Source organism: Myodes glareolus, chromosome 4 (assembly GCF_982192425.1).
Source record: "Myodes glareolus chromosome 4, mMyoGla1.1, whole genome shotgun sequence".
Classification (NCBI taxonomy): Eukaryota; Metazoa; Chordata; class Mammalia; order Rodentia; family Cricetidae; genus Myodes; species Myodes glareolus.
In genome coordinates, this window is record NC_142029.1 from 84,814,363 (window position 1) to 84,830,807 (window position 16,445).

General features: G+C 41.1%; 1 protein-coding gene across 2 annotated transcripts in view; it reads right to left on the bottom strand.

Moving 5' to 3' along the window:
* LOC146894692 (uncharacterized) overlaps positions 1–13,423 on the bottom strand; it is a 55,010-nt gene extending 41,587 nt beyond the window's left edge. For both annotated transcript variants that reach the window (XM_087905679.1, XM_087905678.1), the window contains exons 1-8: positions 13,310–13,423; positions 10,249–10,307; positions 8,455–8,479; positions 5,335–5,439; positions 4,215–4,328; positions 3,889–3,930; positions 3,758–3,799; positions 3,588–3,671 (exon numbers count right to left, since the gene is read on the bottom strand). In XM_087905679.1, coding sequence (XP_087761805.1) covers positions 3,588–3,671; positions 3,758–3,799; positions 3,889–3,930; positions 4,215–4,328; positions 5,335–5,439; positions 8,455–8,479; positions 10,249–10,307; positions 13,310–13,334 — 496 coding nt within the window. In that variant the 5' untranslated portion in view covers positions 13,335–13,423. The remainder of the gene's footprint in view (positions 1–3,587; positions 3,672–3,757; positions 3,800–3,888; positions 3,931–4,214; positions 4,329–5,334; positions 5,440–8,454; positions 8,480–10,248; positions 10,308–13,309) is intronic.
* Positions 13,424–16,445: the final 3,022 nt, after the last annotated feature.

Sequence of the window (16,445 nt, forward strand, 5' to 3'; positions counted from 1 at the left end):
ATCTGGTTCTTGGAGAAAATCAACAAGATTGACAAACCCCTATCCAAATTAATCAAGAGATGCCCTTTGTTCAACTATGTTCATAGCATTTGTTCAACTATGTTCATAGCAGCACTATTTGTAATAGCCAGAACCTGGAAACAACCTAGGTGCCCCTCAATAGAAGAATGGTTAAAAAAGGTGTGGAACATATATACATTAGAGTTTTACTCAGCGATAAATAACAATGACATCTTGAATTTTGCATGCAAATGGATGGACATAGAAAAGGCTTTACTGAGTGAGGTAAGCCAGACCCAAAAGGAGGAATATGGTATGTATTCACTCATAAGTGGATTCTAACCATAATTAAAGGTCTTTGAGCCTATTATTCGTGATCCTAGAGAAGCTAAATAAGAAGGTGAACCTGATGAAAATCATGTAGCTATCCTCCTGGAGATTGGAAATAGACAAGAGTCCCAGGTAACCTCGGGTACATGGAGGAGGGTTGGGGGGGGTTGTTGGAAGGGGAGAGGGTTAGAGAGAAGGGAGTAGGGGAGGAATGGGGACAGCTTGGTGGACTGGGATGGTGGGGGGAGGGAGGAAGGATGGATATGGGATCAGGGAAGAATATATTTCAACTAAGGGAGTCATTTTAGGGTTTACAAGAGACTTGACTATAAATGGGATCCCAGGTCCAAGGAGAGATCCCCAGATTGTTCTCTGGACAGAGAAGAGGGTGCCTGAACCGGCCTTGGCCCATAACCATACTGATGAATATTTTGCTTATCACCATAGAACCTTCTTCTGGCGATGGATGGAGGTAGAGACAGAGACACACATTGGAACACTGGACTTAACTCCCTAGGCCCAAACAAGAAGCAGAAGGAAAGAAAACATGAGCAAAGAAGGCAAGACCAGAGGGAACCTTCATCCGACTATGGATGGCAATACAGACGGAGACCCACATTGGAGCACTGGACTGAGCCCCCTAAGGTCCAAATCAGGAGCAGAAGGAAGAAGAAAATGAAAAAGGAAAACAGGACTGCGAGGGGTGCAATCACCCACTGATACAAGGGGACTGATCTAATGAGAATTCACCAAGGCCAGTTGGACTGGGACTGAACGAGGACGTGATCATCCAATCAGATTCTCTGAAGGTGGCCGGATTCTCTGAATGTGGCTGGCCCGGAGTCTTTCTGAAAAGCCATTGACAATGACACTGGGACTTGTTTCCTCTGCATATACTGGAGTTTGGGGATCCAGTCTGTTTGGATACTCACCTTCCTGTACCTGGAGGGAGGGGGGAGGAACTTGAACTTCCCACAGGGCAGGAAACCCTGACTGCTCTTAGGGATGGAGAGGGAGGAGGAGAGGGAGTGGGGGGAGTGGGAGGGTGTTGGGAAGAGGGGCGGAAATGGAAACTTTTATAATTTAATAAAACTACTTTCTCATAAAAAAAAAAGTTTGGTAGACATCTTCATTTTATTCACAGAGGAGACACAGTAAAATGTACAACTACCATTATAGATGATGGAGTACCACAATATCATTGGTTGAGTCACAGGATTTTTAAGCTTTGTTTAATGTCACTTGGTCACATGTCTAAGGGGCCAGACAATAATATTGTGGTTTCAATAGGAAATGTACACCAACTCTCATGTTTTGTTCGGGACCCCAGTAGGTGATGGTGTTTGGAAGAGGTAATGGAACGTAGAAGTCTTGTTGACCAAGGTGCATCACCAGGAGCAGTGTTAATAGTGTATAGCATCTCCCTCTCTCTGTCCCCGCTCTACTTACTGCATTGGTTGGCTATTTGATTTCTCAGCTTCCTGCTCTGACTCTTATGCTCTTGGGTTTCTCCTACCATTGGTTTGTCAAGGTTTGGAAAACTGTGCTGAAAGCAGACAGCGCAGGTGTGAGGTGTGACGTTTTACACAGCAGCAGAAACTCTAGGGTTATCAGCAGGTGTGAACTGCAACTGGCATGAGTCTACAGGACACGGTGTGTGTGCTGCTGCTGCTGCTGCTGCTGCTGCTGCTGCTGCTGCTGCTGCTGCTGCTGCTGGAACCAGAGAAGCAGGACGTGCCCAATACATGGGATCTGAGTAAGTCACAGATACTGGGCACTGAGTGCCTTAAACCATGGGATTTCAATTGTGTTTTCATTGTCTCTGTGCCTGATTCTTCCTTCTGAAGAAAAGGAGGTCTATAACTTCTTTATACTTGACTAGAGCCTATGGTTAAGAGAATTGGATTTTTAAAGAGAGCTTGGATTTTAATGACTGCAATTATTTCAGGGCTATGGGACTTTTACAACTGTACAGTATTTTATGTTACGATATTAAGAAGAGATCTTGAGGGCAAACAATAAAGGAAAGGTTATGATTATGAATTTAACAGCAATGTGTTTGCATGTTGAGTTGATAAGGGGTTATGTGTGATGGCCAATCTCCACTGTCAACTTCACACACCTGGAAAGAGGGACCTAAACTGGAGGAGTGTCTCTATCAGATTAGCCTGTGGAAATTAATATCGGCCATATTCTTGATTGCTAACTGAGACAGAAGTGCCGTGCCAACTGTGGGTGGTGCCATTCTTACACAGCATGGCCTGAGGTATGTATTAAATGTAGCTTAGCAAGCCAGAGAGATCAAGTCAGTAAGAGATCCTCCGTGGTCTCTACTTTCCTGCTTCCAGGTTTCTGCCTTAGCTTCTCTCCATGATGGATTACAACGTTAAGATGAAACAAATCCTTTCTTCCCCCAAGGACCTTTAGTTACTGTGTTTATCAGAGAACAGAAAGCAGACAAGAACAGTGTGACGGGGGGAGGACACAGGAACAGCTGAAGGAAGCATGAGGAGGAGGACGACACAGGAAAGGAATATCTTTCACTCTCTAGATGAGGACAACCTACATTAGACGCTGGACCAGGTGAAATGGTCATTTCTTTGTCCTTGGAGTATATTATCTTTTTCTGAAGAATGGTTACAAAGAGTGAAAGAATAAGAAACTGGGTCCCTGTTTTTCTACCTAGAGTCCAGATTATGTGACCTGAGATGATCAGTCTCTACAAGGCCTTACAGCCCACTGTGTGCATGGTTTGAGTGGTGAACACCCCCCATTGCTTCATCTGGTTGAGTCCTTGGTCCCCAGCTGGTGGTGTTGCTTGAAAAGATTTGGGCTCCATCAGGAGGTGGATCTTCCCTGGAGGAAGTACGTCACTGAGGAAAACACTTAGGCCTTGGAGCCCAGCTGTTAACTCAATGCCTCCTGAGGGAGGATTCAATGTGACCAACTGGCTGCCTGCCCTGGCTAAGACACCTTCCCTGTCAGCTGCCATGTCTTCTCCACAATAATGGAATCATCTCTTTAATCATAAACCACAAAAAATTCTTTCTCAAGTAAAATGCTTTGTTAGTTATTTGGGCATAACAATGAGAACAACAACAGAATGCAACAATTAAATAATAGAGTTTCATCGTTGCTTTTTGACCTGTAGGAAGACCCTTCAAACTAACATTCTCTCATAGATATCCAAAGAAAAGGAATAGCCCAACCGCTCCTCGACCCTCCCATTAGATCTGGTCAGGAATGCCGTTACCTACCACTGCCATAACCTTGATCACTCGGACGGATGTCCTCACTCTCCATGCCACTCCCAGAGTCATCTTCTTCAAGATCATCAGCATCTGGAAGGAAGATAGTGGGGAGATGGATGTGACCAGGAATGACCTAGCACCACAGAGACCATCGCTTTGAAGGCTGTTCTCCTCACCCAGCTCATCTGCGATGTCGTCAGCATCCATTTCGTTGGTATCTGGAAGAGTCAGTGGAGAATTGGATGTGACCAGGAATGCCATTACCTACCGCTACCAAGATCATCACTTTGAAGGTTGTTCTCCTTACTCATTTCATTCTCAACACTGTTCTCCTCCAAACTGTAGAGACCTGGAAGGAAGAGAGTGGAGAGGGTGACTACAGTGGTGAAGCCGAACTGCCTCACACAAGAATAACCTCAGTTTTTCTTTGGCTCACATCATTTGCCGAGAACCACAGTAGAAGTTTAAGTGTGTTTTTACATTCTGTGGCTGCAGTTCTACTGATGAACTAGGGAGATGAATATTTCACATATCAAAAGAACAGTGTAAGAAATCTTCATTCTTTTTATAAGGAAAAGGCAACATAATCTACAACTACTGTCGGGAACAAAGCAATTATTGAATTGTCATTACCAACAGCAGAGCCGCAGGATTTCTCCACTAAACGCACGGTCCCCATTTCTGAGATTCTGCTGTCCTTATACGATTCAGTGTTAATAAAACCCGCTGGTTTTTCCACAGGAGCAACTGAAATGCATTCACCACAAAAGGGGTCAGTAGGACAGCAAGCAGAAGAGGCAAACTAATTGTTGTTCTGTGTTTTAACATTTATCTCATGTAGGTAATGGCATTCCTGGTCAGATCTAATCGGAAGGCCTAGGAGCAGTTGAGTTATTCCTTTTGCTTGGGTATTATTAATCCTAAGCACATTCATTTGATTCAGGATGCTATTTTCTGGACGATCACAGACATCACTGTAAAGTACCGGCAGGTGTGACACGGTCAGTGTAGGAAAGGTCTCAATTCACGTGGATGTGGCAGTATTGACAGAAGAGAAACTGACTGAGGCTACAGACGGACAGCATCCATGTCATTGCAAAAGCTACATGAATCCAGTGAAATTTGTAACCATTCTTGGCACTGTGACACTAAGGTTCCTAAGGACTCACAATATGCCTGATGAATCTACAGGAACAAATAATAGAAAACTTCTTTTTAAGAAGCACTTGTCCTTTAAAAGTGTTTATAGTGTTTGGTAAGAGCCAGAAGCAGCAGCTAGACAGCAGGAGTTAGAGCCACTGGTGGTCTGTGTGTCTCAGGATAGGGGACAATGGTTGTTCCTTCTTAACTTTACCCAACCAAGGTGTTTTACGTTCATGGGAAACACGTGATACCATCTTCAGGGACAGGGCAATCTATCCCTCTTACTTTGAACCTGCAGATACTGTATTAGTTACTACTTTTATGCAATGTGAGCAAATTTCTTGACAGAAAAAAAAAAGATGGGGATGGATACACTAATTTGCGATCCCTGACACAAAGAGTTACCTCCAAAAGAACAGGAATGAGGGATCTTGGTTTGCTCAAATATGTGGCATTCTCCTACCAGTGCCTTCACACCGCCAGCTTCCCCTCCATGAGTGTTCCTAACCACGTTAGCAAATGCACTAGGCATGGTTGTTTCTTCCATGTGGAACACAGCAGCAATTACAAGAGCTGTGAAGAGCTCACGGTTACTGACTTCCCACGCTACCTTCAGCAGAACTGCTGGAGCTTCCTGCGTCTCCACGAGGCTCTGCTGCGGATCTCCCACTGCTATGGGAGGGCTTACAGTGCCTCAGATTTCTTTTGGTCTTACCTGAAAAAGGAATGAAAACCCAACAGAAAGAGTTCAGTCTTAAGGACAAACAAACAAACAAAGCAGAAGACAATGTGTCATCGCTCTGAGTTTAAATACTTAAAATTCTTTATCTCATTGTTCGCCTCTGGAACATCATGGAGATCAGTGTATGCAGGCATTACCTGGTCAAGATGGGTAATATCTCTCATGAACATAATGAAGTGATATTTCGTTTGTATTTTAATAAATAAAGCTCCCCTGGAGATCAGAGAGTAAAACAGCCCCACTGGGACACACACCTTTAATCACAGCAGCAACACTAGTTTGCCATAGAAACCAGGCAGTAGTGGTGCACACCTTTAATCCCAGCACTAAACGGGAATGTAAGACAAGAAGAGACAGCTCTCAGACAGTCTCATTCTGAGATTCCTGGAAGCAGGATCACCTTTTCAGACTGAAGCCGAGGTAAGAGCCAGTGGTGGCTGTTTTGCTTTTCTGATCTTCAGGTTGTACCCCAATTTCTGTCTCTGGATTTTTGTTAATCGTGCTACAGTATAGCACAATACCCACAGAAAAGCAGTGTGAAATTTGTACAATCCCTTGTTTCTCCACCCTTTACACTGGGACAATGAAAATTAATTAGGACCCCTTCATGAACCTTACGAGTGTGAAAATAATTAACAACAAAGGCTTAATTAAAAGCAGTGACACTTCAGAGATTCATGACATGTGGTTTTTGCTTTTATATAATTTATCTAAATTTACTTTATATGCATTGGTATGAAGCTATCAGATGCCCCGGAACTGGAACTACAGACAGCTATGAGCTGCCATGTGGGAGCTGGGAATTATATCCAGGTCCTCTAGAAGAGCAGTCAGAAGTCTTACCCACTGAACCATCTCTTCAGCTCTGACATTTGTTAAATGCAAGAAATAAAAATAATCAAAACACCAGCTAGATAAGTGAGGCTACATTCAGAGAGGGTGTTTGCATGACTTTAGGGCAATGGGGCAGTGATTGTTTACTTTTCATTCTTTACACAGCATGATATTTTTTTTATTTTATTCATTTTTATTGTACTCTACATTTTCTCTGCTCCCCTCCCTGTCTCTCCCCTCCCCTTCAACCCCTTCCCAAGGTCCTCATGCTCCCTATTTACTCAGGAGATCTTGTCTGTTTTCACTTCCTATGTAGATTAGATCTATGCATGACTCTCTTAGGGTCCTCATTGTTATCTAGGTTCTCTGGAATTGTGATTTGTAGCACACAGTTTTACAGGTCATGGAGAACATATAATATCACTTTCAGTGGGCCAGAGCAGGAGAAAATTTTACCGCCTATATTTCACCCGAGGCTACTGGAGTATTTAATTTTATGCCATTGTGACCAAAGTGCCTGACAGAACAAAAAATAGAGATGAATGTTCTACTTTGAATCCCTGACACAAAATAAGAGTTTGTAAAAAGTCATTCAGAGTCCTCAAAGGTGCAATGTGCATCTCCCTCTGCCTCTATCTTCACGATGCCTCCCTGTAGTTTCTAACAGCTGAGGACACGGACATGGGACCACTTCTGTCTACCACAGTGACTCAGAGGCCAGGTCACACTAACCCAGTTGTCACTTGATGGTGGGAAGGAAAACAAAACCATCTTTCAACTGATAAACTCTGAATAAAACCCTCAACATAAACTGACAGGACCAGATGCCTAGATGCTGTGAGTAAGGACTGAGTGTGTGGACTCCACTTCCTCAGTGACAGTCACTCTGGCAACAGCCTCTATAGTCAGACCAGGCCTGTCTGTGAGGGGGGGCAGTGGCTGCGCTACCCCTGAGTATGTGCCTGGTCTACTCACTCCTTCCTCAATGAAATTCAGGTTTTTCTGTACAGATTTTGTTTCCACTCACTGGTTATCCGGAGGCAGGTCACACAGTCCTGCTTCCTCTGAAGTAAAACTCTCCTTAGCAAATGGCTGAACATACAGACTGCATGGTGTGACCCGCAGTCACACTTCAGTGCTGACCGTTTCTGTACACTGACTGGATAGGCTCCCTACGTTCTCACCAGTCAGCATGGAGACTGACCATGAGTAAGAGCAAATGCCTTTAGAGCAGAGTCCAGAGTCCATGCATCTTCACATGTGGCTCGCTAAAAGAATGAGACGAGATTTATAACAGTATTGATTTTTGTTGTTGTTGTTGTTTTGTTTTGTTTTTGAGGAGACATGGGCCCTAAACTGTGTGGGGCTTTGAGCTCCTGATAATGAGCTAAGCACTTCACCAGTTCCTCCTGGAGTCTATTTCTAGAAGAAATTCAACCACGACACATATGCAGTGTGTTTTCCTCTGCTGTAACTTCCATCATTAGAATCACTGTGCTCACTAGCGGAAGGTCAGCTCTTTCCCACTTATTGTGTTTGGTTCCGATTTGTTGTTGTCGTCAGCCACGGCCTCCTTGTACAGCCCAGGACGACCAGAAACTGTCACAGAGTGAGAATAAACATGGTCTCCTTATAGATTTGTGCGCTACCACTCAGATTTATGTGGTGCTACAGATCAAACAGAGGACCTCCTTATTAAAGGTAGGCACTTTACCAAGTGAGCTATTTTCCCAACACATGTGGACTTTCTCTGTCTTTCACACTTGTGGAAACCCAGGCACATGGATGCTAAGATGGGTTTTATTGTTGCTGTTATTTTGTATCTCTGGAGATGTGATTTGTTCAGGGTACACCTAGGGGCTGGAACTCTAATACAGTGACTAATGGTACCTTGGTATGGTAGTAAGTGGAATTTCATCTCATAGCACTGATACTAAACCCCAAGTTTATGTAAACAGTATTGATCTTGGCCTATATTCACACACATGTGCATGTCCACTTCTTTTTCTTTAACTAAAAAGAAAAAGTGTCACTCTCAAGCGTCACTCTCAGCAGGTGACAGAAACTGTAGTGGTGCACCTGACAGAAGACAGGCAGCACTTATACAACTCTAATCTAAAATGTGTTTTAAAAAAGTGGCTTCACAATACATACGATATGATTTCTTCTTTGGCACCACCTACAATTTAGAGAGAAGAAATACTCTTAGGTACAGAATAAGATGAGTTCTATTTCCGCATTTTTTTCTCATAGTACTTAGTTTACTGGTAATGTCCTCCTTTGCTGCACAGTTGTTTTAAAGATTGTTTAATATTCTGATATGAAGTCTTAATTTTTAAGTTATATAGGTATTAAGTATTATAGGTCAATAGTCATTCATGTTTGTTATACTTTTAGTCAGCCTAATTAGGTTCTTTAGATACATAAAGATTGTATTCTGCATAGATAGGTAACCTTCAACCACTTCAAAGATCTGTAGAACATGGTATTTAAACAATTTAGGATTCTGCTGATGTGAGACATGATTGCTCCTGGCAGTACCAATCTATTCCCAAGTGCTGGGATTAAAGGAATGCACCAACACTGCCCAGCTAGCTCAGTCGATAGAACATGAGACTCTTAATATCAGGGTCGTGGGTTCAAGCCCAGGCTGGGCACCATGTGTTGACAGTGTCCCACCTGGTCCCACAGCTGTATGATTGCAAAGAAACACAAAGAGGTCTATATTAATTCAAAACTGGTTGGCCTATTAGCTGAGGCTTCTTATTAACTCTTACATCCTACATTAACCCATAATTCTTGTCTGTGTCAGCCACGTGGCTTGGTACCTTTTATCAGTGAGGCATTCTCATCTTGCTTTCTCTGTATCTGGGTGACAACTGCAGACTGACTCTTTCCTCTTTCCAGAATTCTCTTGTTCTAATCACCACCTCTACTTTCTGTCTGGTTGCCCCACCTATACTTGCTGCCTGGCTACTGGCCAATCAGCATTTTATTAAAATACAAGTAACAAATCTTTACAAGGAACAAGACCATTGTTCTGCAGCAAGATGAGGAAGAATAGTCAAGAAAATCATTCTATTTTAGACTGTCATATGATGCTGTCACAAAGCACCTGTTCTTGGATATGTTGTGAAAGAGACGTATTTTTTACACTTTTGCTGACTCAATCTAAATCAGGTCTCCCTATCATTCTACTAAGTGTTCTGGAGGCTATACTGTCACATGAATGAGAAAGTTTGAACAGCCTGATCCTATAAGTCCCTTTGAGAAGTGCCTCCATAATCTAATTATCTACACTAACTTTCATGGTTTGACAACTTCCCTGTTACTATAATTGACACAGGAAGCTTCTGTCACAATGAATCTTCAAAACCCTACTTACACTATCTAAAACATAGAACCCTGCAAAAGAAACTGAAGACAATACTTACAGAAAATACAAATCTTCATAAACGATAAGTCAGATACCTTTGAAAATATTTATTTGTGTTATGTGTGATTAAGTATATGGATGTGCACCACAGGTGTGCAGGAGTCCATGGAGGCCAGAAAAGGGTGTCAGACTCTCTGGGTCTGGAGTTACAGATGCTTGTGAGCCACCATGTGAATGCTTGGAATCGAACCTGAGTCCTTTGGAAGAACGGCAAGTGCTCTTAACCACCAAACCATTGCTACAACTCCATCTATTACCTTTTGAGTAAAAATTAAACATGTTAAATATAAAAAGGAACATTTATTCAAGAAGAGAAGGCCTCCTAAAACACACCCAACAGTGGCATTTGAGTCAGGGATGACTTGGTACAATTCCTTTTCATTCACTTCCTAATTAAACAGCTTAATACATATAGTACAATGTTCTTTCGTTAATCAAATATGCTATCTATCAAAAATTAAGGGATCATGAAAATAGCCTTTCTACCATAAAAAATGTGATGCCTATCTTACCTTCGATGATGTTGCCAACTCTTCTTGTGGGGCTGGCAACTGGCTGTCCTCCGGTATAACTAGAACACACACACAAAAAAAATACCCAGTTAAAACTGCAATTTGTGATTGCCAAAATTTTTTCCTTTATATGGGCAATGATCTATGGATTTAGTCCATATGTTTGAGCATAATGGATGTAATTCATTAATACTCATGACTGGACCACTGCTGAACCCTCCACTTCAATAGAAAAGGGAAAGTGGGAAAATACAAGAAGAGAAAAAATGAACAATAATTTTGGTCTCTCTAAGTAATGAGAATCTAAGACAATGTGCAATAATTCACGTTTGACTGAGTGACCACTAAAATGGATCTTTGTGTTTTACAGGTGCTCTACCATGTCTTCAGGCCACTCTAAAGCCAAAGAATATTGACACTCCTTTCTAGGAATCTCTCAAACCCATGTCAATACCTACAAACTGAAATACACAGAATTTGCATTTTTCATTAAGAAAATGAGAATTTAAACTCAATAGTCTGCAGACTGTGCTAGAGAAATATATTTCTTTGCAGGCACAAGATATAATTATATTTATATACTTATCCTTTGATACACAATAAGATTACTGAACAGTAGAAGATGCTGACATTAATATATTTTCTAAGTGATAACTATCCATAATGTAGTTGTTATGATCTTCCTTTGATACGCCAAGAATTTGTTTTCATGTGTGACTGCCCAGATTCAGATTAGTGAACCCACAGTGTAGTGGGTTAGAATGAGGATCTGGCCCCTTTGGCCACTCCATATCAAAAGTTTTCACTAGGATGATATAAAACATTGATATGGAATGCTATTCTGAGTTCTTATACATCACATCCCATGTGTGCAGCTCATCCAGTCTCAACACTTCACAAATATCACTAAAAGATATGTCCAGTTTTAACTGACTTTATGGCAGGGTTGGAAACCAATGTAGGAATCACAGAATATGTATGCCCAAACCCTCAGTATCTATGAACTAACTAAAACCATAGATTCTTTGTGCTTTCCACATAATAACTAGAAATCTGATATTCATGTAGCAATATCTGCCCTGGGGTTTGTACCATGGGCATGAAGTGGGTAATGTATACAGTTTATGTAAACTGGTAGAAATCCATACATTTTCACAGATGATGGACCCTCACCTATGGTAGCTTATAACTCCATAGCTGAATGATAGGCACAGGTCAACAGTGTCACACAAAGGCCACATCTGTTTCTACCTTGACCCTTTTCACCTAAGGGAGAGCAGCTTGAATACCTTTCATCACTGTCTCTCTTTGAGTCTACCCATGGGGGCACATCTGTGCTGTTGGTGAACGATTTGATAAACATAAGGCATGTGGTATAAATACTCAGGCAAGTCAAGTTATTGGCAAAATAAACAAGTTCTGCCATCTTAGACTGAACCAGACTCATGAAAGTCTTGAGTTCCAAATTCTAAAGCCACTGCTTTTCTGTGACATACTCCTGCTTAGCCCAAAAGCAACATTTTTCATTTCATGCAGACTCCAGTGGAAAAAAAATTATGACTATGTAGGCCTAAGTACACACTCATTGAACACTCCTAAAGTGAAATTAGCATTGTTCAGAATTTCCCAGTTGGATGATCATAGTGAATGGAATACCTATTTTAATTAAACAGTCACAGAACACTGGGTGTAACAACACTATGTATTAAAACATTTAATATTTTAAGAGCTGGAAACCCCACCATCTTACATCATTAATGTACCAAAAATTTGCACTTATCTCCATTTGGCCATTAATAAAATCATAGGAAAGTCTAGAGTTCAAATTTTGAAAGAGTTCAAAATGGCAGGTCAGGAGAACTAAGTCACCCAACACATGGAAACAGTTTTAGTCATTAACATCTTTTCAAATCTACACAAATATCTCTGTGAATAATTCTAATCATCATATTATAGGAATACATTATATACTAATTGCTGATTATAAAAAATATTTAGCTTCTATGTTCTTATTCATCAGTCTTTACAATTGACCCTAGTCCTCTACTTTTGTGTATTAAAACTGATTCTACACTGAAAAAGCATTTACCATATTTGACAATGCTCAGCTCTGGAGGGAAGGATGTTGAAAAATTACCTCTAACTGACACCTCTGTCAATTCAGATAGCCCTCAAAATAAATGTTTTCAGGGTAATGAAATATAGAAATTCACGTTCCTGTGAACCATCATATACTGGAAAACACATGCCCATAATTTCCTGATAAAATAAACCTATCAGGTGAAAATGGAATGTATGTTAAAATAAAGATATGATATACACACATTATTATACAAAATGCCTCAAAATATCTCCAAAATTTTTGATTCACTCCAATGTTTTGTGATAAATAGTTTAAATACATATCCTTATCATAATATACTTTATAAAAGTTACTGTATTTACACCACAGAGCATCTAGTAAGGAAGAGCTTAACAACATCAGCTACAATAGTGGCAGAAATGATGATAAGTTTCTGGTGGCAACCCAGGTGAAAGGACATGGACAAGTTTGCCGTTTGCCTGCTGGCCTCACTCTCACTGGTGAGTTCAGCTATCCTGCTGCTGAGGCATTCCTTCACCAGTCTTAGTACCAATTTCCTTGGGACTCTAATGTAGACTGAAGATCAGCAGCTCTCCAGGACTCCTCCAGAACTCCAGTGCCAGATTGAGAATGCCGAGACATCCAGTCTTTGGACTCATCCACGGCTGGACTTTCACACACGAGACTGCCTTTGTTGAGTTACCCAGACAGCATCTCATAAGCTAATCTAATAAACCCCCTTTATGTACACACACACACACACACACACACAATCAATTCTGTTCCTTTAGAGGACCCTATTGACAACATACAGGAAAAAGATAAATAAAATTGCTTTACAGGACAATCAAATACATGTTATAGAAAGGCATAACCAAAACTACATATAATATAAAGAAAGAAATATTTGAACAAAATATTTTGAAGACTATTAACCAGTCCAGCTGAAGGCAGAGCATCCAGTGGTGAATATCATACCTTTACACAGACAGTTATTGCCCATATTAAACGTTTACCACAATCAAAATACAACAGTCTGTATTATCCCAGGTGCTAGTTGAGAAGTCTCAACAACACTGAAATTCAAAACTGAGGCATGAATATGTATAATCACATAACCATGGCAACAGTGTGTTACAGAACAAAGAAGAATAAAGTCACAATCCCTACTGTGACTATAAGCTGCCAGATAGGCAAGTGTGATAATACATGTTTAAGACTATATTTCTCAAAAAGTTAATGGTATGGCAAGATGGCTTGTCTCTAAGAGTGTCATTCAAGCCTGACAACCTGAGGTCAATCACCAGAAACCATGAGGAAATTCGAAAAGTCGTCTTCTAGTGTAGTTTGTACTTTATGTACATATATCCACTCTTGTACTATGGCATCCTTTTACCTGTACTCAACACACACACGGGTACACAAAGGGACACACACACACAATAATAATAATACTTTTTTGTTTTTTGAGATAGGATTTCTCTGTGTTGTTTTGAATAATAATAATTTTTAAAGAAGAGGTTATTATATGTGTTATTTTATGTTCCATAGCCTATTCATAATAATGTAACTACCAAACTGCAGGTTTCCATTACTGCGAGCATCTTTGTCTAAATTTCTGAATTCATGGAGGGATTTTTTTATCTCTGAATTTAAAAGCCGTGCTACTGCTCCCTGAGAAAATAATAGGACATGTCATCTTCTGAGACCATTCTTCTGACAGGGTAAGGGTGTTGGGCATGAACAAAATTATTTTAATGCTCTATATACTATTTCAAATAACATTCAACATGTAGAATTAACTTTGTAGTGTAGCTATAAAGGCCGTCCAGTCACGCATATATTTGCATAAAGGCCATTCAATCCCAAACTTCATGTGATTTGTTCATGAAAACAAGCTATATAAATAAATATAACTTTTTCCAAAATAATAGTAAGTGAAAAAGTCGAGTATATGTGCTGTACTTATACTTCTAAAAAGGCCCTCTTCCTGGTACTTCATATCACAGGACAAAAGGGCACCAGTGTTAATAGTTCATATATGTCTAGTAAAATATGTCAGAGAAAATATTGACAGGCTCCGATTGGCATTCTATGAAAACTTTAAGAAGTACCAAGCAGTACACCCAATTGGACAGAGCCTGGATTGGGAATGATGTGGGACATATCTTTAGTAACATTATGTTGTATCAAAATGCCATAACTATTTTTGTTGGAATCTGAGAAGGCCATGGTTGCTTGGGGAATAGGAGAAGAAGAGGGGATACTATAGGGTTTTATTTCAATAGGGAGTGAGGACAAGGTGGAGAGTCTCCTATCCTTTGGGAGGTGATTGTCTATAGTGCCAGAATATCCAGTGATAAGTTCTTGAAAACGGATAGAGGCTGCTCAGAGAGACTGAGAATAGTAGAGGGAGAAGGTGAGAATAATCTTGTCAGGCTTATGGTTGTAAGCCCTGCGAGCCAAAGCACAGGCCTTTAAAACAAGGCAAAAAGTTTGTTCAAATTTTGAAGTGACCTTATGGAGGTCAGCAAACATCTGATGAATTACAGGCCCTGCTTGCCAAAGGGCCCACAAGAAGATGGTGTCCACAACACAATTTCCAAGAGGAATTCGGTGGGATCATGTCTGCCCAAGGAAGAGGAGGACAAGAGGGAGAGAACCTTGTTTAGAAGTGAAAGAGTATTGGGTGCCAGCTGAATCTTGGCAGAAGAGCATGTGGGACCCTCTAAAAGGGAAAAAACATTTCATGGGCCAGGATTTAAAAGAACAGTTTGAACCAATTAACCGTAGCATATAGTTGCTGATATAGCAGTCTTGAGGGGTCAATCTAAATGATAATGGCCAAATCTGCTGAGTAATGGAGAGCCCCAAGAAAGCATAAGGGAGCAATTTGTATCTTTTCTGGGGCAACCTGTGAGTTTAGGGAGGCTAGATTGCTCAAAAGAGCTTCAGACACACTTTTATGCTTTCGAATGGGTAATAAGGACCATGAATGAACAGGACATCCTCTAGAATTTTGGTAGGGCCTTTGAGACATATATTTGACAGATAGTGAGATTATTTTTTCTGCCCTGGGGTAGTACAATTCACTGGTATCTTTGGGTTGCTTTCTCATATTAGGTTCCCAGACCGTGAGGGCAAATCAATATCTGTCCACTGGTGCCCGGGGCATTTGAAAGAAACAGTCCTTAACATCTAACATAACAATGTGGTATAAGAGGGGTATGGCACCTGGGTGTGGCAGGCCAGGCTGTGAGGTCCCTACTTTACCATTTAGCCATTAAGGACAAGTAGGTCTTGGAAGGGTTAGTAACAGCCTAATTTCTTTTGGATGACAAAAATGGGGGTATTGTATCTACTGGTGGAAGGCTCCAAGTGCCCCACGTCTAATTGTTCTTTGACTAACTCTTTAATTGTCAATAATTTGGGTTCAATGATGGGACACTGCTCCAACCAGACATCATTATCAGGGAGTCATGAGAGGAGTATAGGGTCTGGTAAATTTTTTGTGTGGTCTTTAGGTGGGCAATGACTTCTAGAATTGGGAGTATTGTTCTATCAGAGCATACATCCTGAGAGGCCTATTTTGCCATGGGTCATGATGTCATCAAAAGATGCATTGTCATCCATGATTAGGATCACCCCTGTTTTCCACAATGTCCCTTGCCCAAAGATTACAATGGACATTAGCTACTATGGGGGGAAAAGAGCCCTGGTTGCCATCAAGATCCTTCCAGTAGACTGGACATATGGTGACTCAGGAGTCCTTTTATCTGTCCACCCTGTTGATGGAGAGGCCAGGTCAGAACTTTCTTTGAGGGAACCAGAGACCGATGGTCTCTGTGAGGATGATAACATCTGGTCCCGTGTCCATGAACCCTTTAACGTGTTATCTATACAGGCATATGGTCATCATCGGGGAGTGGGGGAAAACAGGAAAGGTTCAGAACACCTTGTGGGTGGGATTATTCCCTCTTACTGGCAGAGCTGAGGGATTCCCTGGGGGAGTTTAAAGGAGCAGGGTTGTCTGAAGGCTGCAAATGGCAGTCCTTAGAGCAATGGAAGTCTTTGTTGCATCTGGGACATTGTGTCTTTGGATGCATGTTAGGGC